The 8,697-nt window shown below is 47.4% G+C and overlaps 1 protein-coding gene and 1 non-coding gene across 2 annotated transcripts; one reads left to right on the plus strand and one right to left on the minus strand.

Annotated features, from left to right (window-relative positions):
* The first annotated feature begins 856 nt into the window (after window positions 1-856).
* On the plus strand, window positions 857-5,755 carry LOC125046021 (serine/threonine-protein kinase pim-1-like). Its single transcript, XM_047643611.1, has 4 exons — window positions 857-1,105; window positions 1,372-1,595; window positions 4,064-4,436; window positions 4,818-5,755. Exons 1-4 carry the CDS (start codon window positions 1,024-1,026, stop codon window positions 5,240-5,242), a joined length of 1,104 nt encoding a protein of 367 aa, XP_047499567.1. The 5' UTR covers window positions 857-1,023; the 3' UTR covers window positions 5,243-5,755.
* Window positions 5,756-7,814: 2,059 nt separating this feature from the next.
* Trnal-aag lies at window positions 7,815-7,896 on the minus strand. Its single transcript has one exon. It is a non-coding gene; the product is annotated as a tRNA-Leu (tRNA).
* Between the last annotated feature and the right edge of the window lie 801 nt (window positions 7,897-8,697).

Here is an 8,697-nt window from a genome sequence, read left to right on the forward strand (position 1 = left end):
AGAGAGAGAGAGAGAGAGAGAGAGAGAGAGATAGAGAGGGGGAGAGGGAGAGGGAGGGATTCAAGGGCGGATGCTCTTCGATCGGGTTTAAATAGCTGATGGAGGAATGCTGCATGCGGATAGGAACAATGATAATAATAATAACAGTAAAAGGTTAAGATCTCATGGGAGAGACCGGAACCCATCAATAAAAGGAGACGCTCTCGGGGTGCACCGTACGGCAGACGATACAAGAGAAAGGGAGTCGTCTTTCAGAAGTGAAGCCTCCGACAGACGATACAGCAGAGAGGACCGCTGTCAGAAGTGAAGCCTCCGACAGGCGAGACAGCACCGAGTCCGCCCTGGGTTGGGTCCGACTGCCGTCCTCAGCAGTCACGGCTAACGGACTACCCACGCTGGTCCCGCATTCCTCGCACGCCCTTGCCCGGATATCGCTCCTGGGCTGCTTCGCCATCTACGCCGTGACTCCAGCGTGTCATCTCATGTCATTAATGGAACACCATGGTTGAAAAAGAAGTGAAAAACGCACGCACGAACGCGAGCGAGTGCGAGTGCATGCGTATGCGGCCCCGAGTTTGTATTGAATACCAGGCGAGTGACGTCACGACCGCAGAACTGCCGAGTGAGACAGTACCCCTCCGCGCGGAGCCTAGTTCCCGTCTGGTATGTTGTTTTCTCTAACATCGCAATTGTCACCCTTCCTCTTCATCATTCTTACATTCTAAGGTATTCTTAAGATTCAAATCCTTCCGTTTGTTCACTAGGTGTCTGCAAAAGAGCGATTGCGCTTGTGTTTATAAGAATGTTTTGGAACCGCGCGGAGTAATCGCCGCAGCAATAAAAGCTTCGTCGGTTCAGTCACACCGATAGTACTACGCTGACCACGGAGGTGATCACTACACTTCTCTCTCCTAACGGTCGAGCCAAGGCGTTGATCCTCGCGTGTTATTTATCAGTGGAAAAAACTTGGAACACTCTCTCTGGATTTACCTGTGTATTACCAGTCCACCTAAGTGGGACACGATGTTTAAGGTGTTTACATCAGTGAATAGTTACCTCAACCCAGGCCCTGTAATGGGAATTCCTCAAGAAAACTTCAAACAAGGTTGGTGTTTGTGAACTTAGTCTCTTGTGCTTAAGGAAAAGTGGATTAGATTTGCCCTCAAGTGATGTTTAGTTAAGGAAAAGTGTCTGTGGCGTATAGTGAATTCTAGCTTAAGCTTAGCGTATAATGTCACATGAATCTGTACACTTTGGAGTAATTCTCATGTACTCAAAGTGGACGGGACATGTACGAGTTGGTGTACAGCCATATAAATGTACACATGTTCCACAATTCTTGCCTAACGAGCTGGTTTCTCTCTTTTGCAGTAACCATGCCAGTCCGAGAACACCTGCATCATCACAATCATCACCACAACCACCACAATCACCACAACCACCACACACAACAGCCTTTCGACCGCCAGTACAGAGTCGGCCACATCTTGGGCGAAGGCGGTTTCGGGCGCGTGTATGCAGGCTTCAGAAAGATCGACAACCTCCCTGTGGCGATTAAACAGATCGCGAAGTCAAAAGTGCCTGCCTGGGGATGGGTAAGTGTCTCTGCTTGTGTTTCGGTTGGTCTTGGGTGTGTTCGGGCGGTTGGGTCAGCTGGAATGTGATATATCAGTGTTTTCAATATGTTTGTGCAATGTGAAAGTGTAGTGTTAGTGAAGTGATCAAGTGTTTGGTAACCGCTCCCCTTAGAAGCTGCCTTGGGCATTTTTCTCTCAATCTGGGCACTCGACTTGCCAAGGAGCTAAAGATGGGCATGTCCTATATAGGCAAACGAGTGTGAAAAGCAGTCAATTGCCGCGAAGTGTGGGGCCTTGGCCAGCCAGCGATGCAAGGCGGTGGTAGGCCACGGTAACCTACTTAGAAACATGTTCTGTCACTGGAGCGAAGGTGGCTGGCTGGGCGGCGGACGAGGAGGTGGCAGATGCTAGGCTGCTCGTATGTCGTATGTCGTGAAAGTTAGGAGCATTAGGATTAAGCTAAAGTCGTGTCCGAGCTGACGTGTTCCCGTGTTAGAAGCAGAAGCGGCGGGCGCGGAAGCATCACCAGCTTGTGGCACTTTCGAGTTTCTCCGGAACGGTAACACGTTGCGCAAGACGCATGTTAGGTAAACACGTGAAATGTTGACGTATCTGCGAACATAGTTCTCGTTGCATGCATGCGCGCGCGTGCATGCGTGCTGTATATGGGTCAGGCAACCTGATTTAGTGACACGTGAGGTAGGAAGGTAAACAAACCCTCCCACATCACGACTGCAGTTGCCTTGTGATGTGACCTCGTTTGCAGTGTGTTTACCGTCCTTGGGGAAGCTTGGAGGAGGTGGAAGCGACTCCGGGAAAAGATAGTGAGGAAATAAAATGAGAAGTTTTACGTGCGGGAGAAAATGCACCTGCGTTGCAGCGACGTAGGAATTGCGTGTTGCAGCGAGGGTGCGAAGGACTTGGAGTAAATCATGGATGAGTTTTACGTAAGAAAGGGTCTTTGGTGATGCAGTATTTCGTGTGGCTAGTCAGAGGAAAACGGGATCTTAAGCTTTTTCGTTCATGAGTGTGAAGTGAATATTTTTTGGGGGAGAGAGAGAGAGAGAGAAGAACGTTAAAGGGGGAGAAGGTGAGTGTTTGGGTTCGCTCGGCTCTGCATGGTGACTTTCAATCGATGTCGGGTGAGTCCGTCCTTCGTCCGTTGCGCAAGGCATGCAGATCCCCCTCCCTCCCCCCCCCCGCCCCCGACTCCCGCTTAACCTCGTGGTTCTTGGGGGGGGGGGGGGGGGTCCCATGTCACTCTCAGTGCAAGGTATGAACTTATCATAGGCATGTATGAATGTGTGTTTCCACGGATGTCAGTTTCGAGCACAAGGCAGGTGCGTCGGGTCAACCAACCTAGTTTCGGGGCTGCTGCTCAGAAGAGGGAGGGATAGGGAGAGTTGGGCGGGGGGGGGGGGGGGTCGGCGAAGAGAGCAAGTGTACCTGGCGACAGGTATGAGGCCGAGGAAGAGGTCATGCGTTGGCTCAGAACCAGATAGATACCGGGCTGGTGAACCGTGTAGTCATGGTACCCGGTACTCGGAACGGGGGGAATCTTGCGAAAAATTTATGGTTCTCGGGTAATTGGCTTTTCTTTTTTTGCATGATTAACTTCATCCACTCGTAGGAAAGGGGCGGTCGTTAGGAGTAGTGCGCGTGTAAGAGGGAATAGGTGCACAGCTTGAGCGTTGGGAAATTTTTCTTCCAAGGTACGAAAATGGCCGGGATATTGGCAACACTTCGGCCAAACGCACGGTGAGTGGACAGGATCGAGGTGGGGGCGGAGGAGGAGGGGGGAGGGATCGGTGGAGGTAAAACCCACCTCTCACAGACTGTCGTCATGGCGATGCGTCCCTCGGCCCTCCTCAGGGGCACCTGTGACATGATTTTGAATTCATTATGGGAGTTTTGACGTTTCGCCCGTGGGTTTAGTGGGAGGTTAACGGCATTCTTCTCTCTCTCTCTCTCTCTCTCTCTCTCTCTCTCTCTCTCTCTCTCTCTCTCTCTCTCTCTCTCTCTCTCTCTCTCTCTCTCTCTCTCTCTCTCTCTTTCACTTTTGTTCATATATAGGGCGTCTGGTAATGCACAGGCCGCAATGCTGTTGCGTAACCCGGATTCTGCTTACTTTCCCCGAGTATCAACACTGCGTGGCAGCTCTCGTGCGTGTGTTGTATAAGGGAAATTACAGCAAACACCTATTGGATGGCGGGTCAGAGAAAGAGAAAAAAGCAGGAACAGTTTGGTCTCTTGTTGCCAAACACTATGGTCAGATTCGTGTTGGTTGCCAAGTGAAAGTAGCCGGAGTAACCCGGTCCTGCTTCCTGGAATGAGCCCAACTTAGAGGGAATCCATGGGCAGATATGGGACCCTGCAGCTTTCTAAGGGAGCGTTACCTTGTTTATAGTTTAGGTTGTTTTGGTGTTGTGTTATTTTGGTTAAATGAGACACTCGGGACTTACGAATTTTTCTTTCCGTCTTTACAGATAAACGGTGAGCGAGTTCCTCTCGAGATCTGCCTCTTGAAGAGGGTCTCCCACGTTCCCGGCGTCATCAGACTGATCACGTGGTACGAGTTCTCCGACTGCTTCGTGATTGTCATGGAGCGACCCGAAGCCGTCAAGGATCTCTTCGATTACATCACGGATCGGAAGCGAGTGCCCGAGCCCGAGGCGCGGTACCTCTTCCGCCAGGTGGTCGACGTGGTGAGACAGTGCCACGCCGCCGGTGTCATCCACAGGGACATTAAGGACGAGAACCTCCTCATCACTACCAACAGACAGGGCCGAAAGGTCATCAAGCTCATCGACTTCGGTTCGGGGGCGTTCCTCAAGGACAACATCTACACTGACTTTGATGGTGAGTGTCGGGCCTTGGCGGCCTCCCGGGCCCTTTCGGGCTTGTGCTTGCAATGATGAGATGTGAAATAGTTGAAATATGCAAGATGGTTGCGAGGACGACCACGCAGTTGTTGCTGCTGGTGAGTCACTCGAACGTCACCTGGTGGGTGTGGTGGCGTAGCGGCGGGTCGGGGCGGCGCCGGGCGTCAGGTTACCGTGGCGCGGCGCCAGCACCTCACGCGACCCGCCGCCGCCGCCGCCGCCACCACCGGGTCGCCATCCCCCCTCCCCCCGCCACCACTCAAAGTAATTTTAGGCGCGATGGTCACGCTGAGCCTTGCCCGCCGCTGACTCATGTCCTTCCCACAGTCACTGACCTTGTTTCTCCTTCTGCTTGCAGGAACCCGAGTTTACTCTCCTCCCGAGTGGATCAAGCAGAAGCAGTACCAGGCGGGACCTGCGACGGTGTGGTCGCTGGGCATCCTGCTCTACGACCTCGTTTGTGGCGACATTCCCTTTGCACAAGACGAACAGATCATCTCGGCGATACTGGACTTCCGCGTAAGCGTGTCCGACGAGTGCCAGGACCTGATCCGCCAGTGCCTCAGCGTCCGGCCGGAGGACAGACCCACGTTAGAGCAGATCCTGCAGCACCCCTGGATGAAGGGCCCCCGCGACTCTGGAGCAGGCCTGGTAGGCTGCATGGGTGGCTCCCTGGGACCCATGGGCCTCATCTCGGACTCCTTGCTCGACAGCGACGCCTCCTCCCTGGACAAGCACTCGACGGGCAGCGACGCCTCCCGCGAATCTGAGTCGGAGTTTTGACGTCCGGGAGCAGGGTAGTCGCGCTCGCCGTCGTGTTAGGGCCGGACCCAGCCGCATGTGAATCGTCCCCGCCCGGTGCGGAGGCGCTGGTCGCCACACCTCGCAGTGCCGCCCTTCCCGCCGCCTATGGACGGGGGGCGGCGCCCTCAGGCCCCCAGCCTGGTCGGTGCTACCCCAGTTAGGGACCCCAGTGCCCAGTGCACGCTAATCTCACCAAAGCCTCGGCAGCGTCCGTCGCGAGGCTCTCGCCCGTGTCGGAGGTTGTGTCTCGTTTTCTCCAAGAGAAATTGTACATAATGTAATTTAAATTTATATTTATAGTAAGTTATATTGTAAATATTGTAATAAATCCGCTTTTAATAATAATTTATCTGTCATGTTTTGACAGTGGATGCCATCAATGCAACAGACTTTTGTATTAAACATGAAATATGGTTTATACCGTGAGATTCATATTTTTGTATAAAATGACAAAATTCCTATGATGCAAATAAAATGCTGACAGTACTTCAACAACTTGTTACATTTACCTCAAAACACCCTTTAAACCTGAATAAAAGATGCCTTGGAAATGGCAATGATTGAATCATGAAATGAAACATAATTGAAAATGAAAAAGATGCACTTATTGCATCGGAAAGGAGAGAAGGTGAAGGAAGATGTATTTGTGAGGATAATAAGAAATGGCTGAGTAACTAACACCGTTTTATTTGGAATGAGTATCGTCACCAAACTGTCAATTATCAAGTAATGATCACCACTAGCCTATCAGATATGTCACCAGCTTGCCCGATACACTTTCGCCACGACAAAACTATATAATTTCTCTAAAACGTAAGACCAACGCGTTAGGGTGATGTGAAAACTCTACGGGATTTTCACAGATAATTTGAATAAACAGAGAAGAATCTGTAAAAATAACTCGCTGATTATGAGAAACGCAACAGAACTATACGTCATTCTTAACATTTTCCCAAAACACAAGAACATAGCTTTTTCCAAAACAAGAATAAGGCGTAAATCCATGACAGGATATACACTACACGAGAAAAAGCTGTACCACATTTTAGTAGGAACAAATACAGTTCAGTCAGTGCTTAGTATTGCGTCATAGCTTGTTCTTTTCCTCAAGTACAACGTCATCACAACATTCGCTTTTGGGTCGAGTGTTACACCACAGAAGCACGAACTTTCTACTATAGGATTTTCCAACGGATCCGCGATTGGGCAGGAATTGAACCTATTATTGCAACGTAGATCCTACCCTCCCAACGTTTGGCAACCGAGTGTTTTGTTTTCGTCGCCATTCCTCCTGAAACACGTGTCTTAGTCTTCCTGTAACTTTCCAGACTTGCGAAAAGAAAACAATGACCTCCGTTCAGCATTCACCTTGGGTCTTATTCATCCAGAGTATAAATACACCCCAGCACAGCATCTGCAAACACGTCAACAAGCATCGCATTGGCATACTTTCTCCTGTTGTGTACATGCGGATACACACAAGCAAACACACGCGCACACTTAGACACACGCACTCATACACATGCTCATGTACATGCAAATGCACATGCACATGCACATGCACATGTACATGCACATATATCAATACACACACACACACACACATACACACACACACACACACACACACACACATACACACACACACACACACACACACACACACACACACACACACACACACACACACACACACACACACACACACACACACACACACACACACACATACATACCAATACATACACATACACTCATTCGGTACAATAACATCAGCAACAAAAACAACAGTAATAACAACAAAAATATCAACATTAACGTGCGCACAGACATGAATACACACATGAAAATGACTGCATACGTACATAACATCGAAGACAAACAGTGCACATACCACTCTAGAAGACGCACGTAGATTCATAAACACGTAAACAAACGCAAACATTCAACGCACACCACATATCTACATGCATCACATTTTTTTTATTTTTCAGTTTACTTTACAGTCCCCATTGTTTATGAAATTATTTACCATTATGTCAGTTGGAGGAGATGACAATACTGACCTTTTATTTTAATGTAGGGATATATTTTACTTCTTTTGGTATACTGTGATTGACCATACTTTGATTTTATTTCTAAAATAAAGCAGTTCCATTGAAGCTTGATTTCCACGTATATAGATTTTAAGTTTCTTTCCTTGTTAGTTAATTTCTGGAAAAAAATAGATAGAGCAGAAGTCTACGGATACAACATCCATATTTCATTTCCCCTTTTAGTTCATCATATAAATTAGTTTTATACCTATTAATATATGCTTAAAAATCAATATTATCCAAAGTCTCTTAAAATCGAAAGTTTTCCAAATTCATTAAATATCAGACTGTAAAAATATGCAAAGGATTCTTTGTGCAATCTAGATACAGTATATGTACATCAAAAAGATAATATACTAGAGAGAGTAACAGATTCTACTGGACCATATATATATAAAAAAAAAAATTGACTCATGCTATAACAAGACCACGTTTAAATGCTGGAAAAAAAATACTGGCAGCGGTGGGATTCGAACCCACGCCTCCGAAGAGACTGGTGCCTTAAACCAGCGCCTTAGACCGCTCGGCCACGCTACCCATAAAAATCATTGTGGAGATAACTAAAATACTAAAGTATATAGCACACATACACACACCAACACATACACACGGACATGCATATACACACACATACTCTCTCTCTCTCTCTCTCTCTCTCTCTCTCTCTCTCTCTATCTATCTATCTATCTATCTATCTATCTATCTATCTATCTATCTATCTATCTATCTCTCTCTCTCATTCTCTCTCTCTGTCTGTCTATGTCTATCTAACTGTCTGTATATTATCTCTCTATCTACCTATCATATTTACGTATCTGTGTGTTTAACTAACTAATTATCTATTTGCTTCTCCTATCTATTAATCTATCCATATGTTATGTGTGTGTGTGTGTGTGTGTGTGTGTGTGTGTGTGTGTGTGTGTGTGTGTGTGTGTGTGCATGTAAGGACTCCCTCATACATACATCCATAGAGAGATAGAGAGATTATATAGGTTAATATATAACATATGGAACATGTGTCTTTGTATACACACAGACACACACACACACTTATGTGCGTATGTGCGTGTGTGTGTACATATACATACATATACATATATACAGACACTTGCTTAAGTGTGTGTGTGTGTGTGTGTGTGTGTCCATGCGTGTGGGCGTGTGTGTAGCTATGTATGATTATAGGAAAATAAAATCATATCGTTTTTGTGCGTGGGTGTATGTTTGCATATGAGTGTGATGTTGTACAGATACATCTTTCACTTTCAACATTAAGTAAAGGGGAATAAATGTATGCACTCTTATGATAATAATGATAATAATAAAACTTACAGGTCACAG

The sequence above is a fragment of the Penaeus chinensis genome, chromosome 38 (genome assembly GCF_019202785.1).
Source record: "Penaeus chinensis breed Huanghai No. 1 chromosome 38, ASM1920278v2, whole genome shotgun sequence".
NCBI classification, from domain to species: domain Eukaryota; kingdom Metazoa; phylum Arthropoda; class Malacostraca; order Decapoda; family Penaeidae; genus Penaeus; species Penaeus chinensis.

Excerpts from the sequence above, each read along its gene's own strand:
- LOC125046021 (XM_047643611.1), top strand. The coding sequence starts at position 1,024 with ATGTTTAAGGTGTTTACATCAGTGAATAGTTACCTCAACCCAGGCCCT. Across the intron at positions 1,596-4,063 it reads AAGTGCCTGCCTGGGGATGG|ATAAACGGTGAGCGAGTTCC; the intron begins GTAAGTGTCTCT and ends CCGTCTTTACAG. Across the intron at positions 4,437-4,817 it reads CATCTACACTGACTTTGATG|GAACCCGAGTTTACTCTCCT; the intron begins GTGAGTGTCGGG and ends TTCTGCTTGCAG.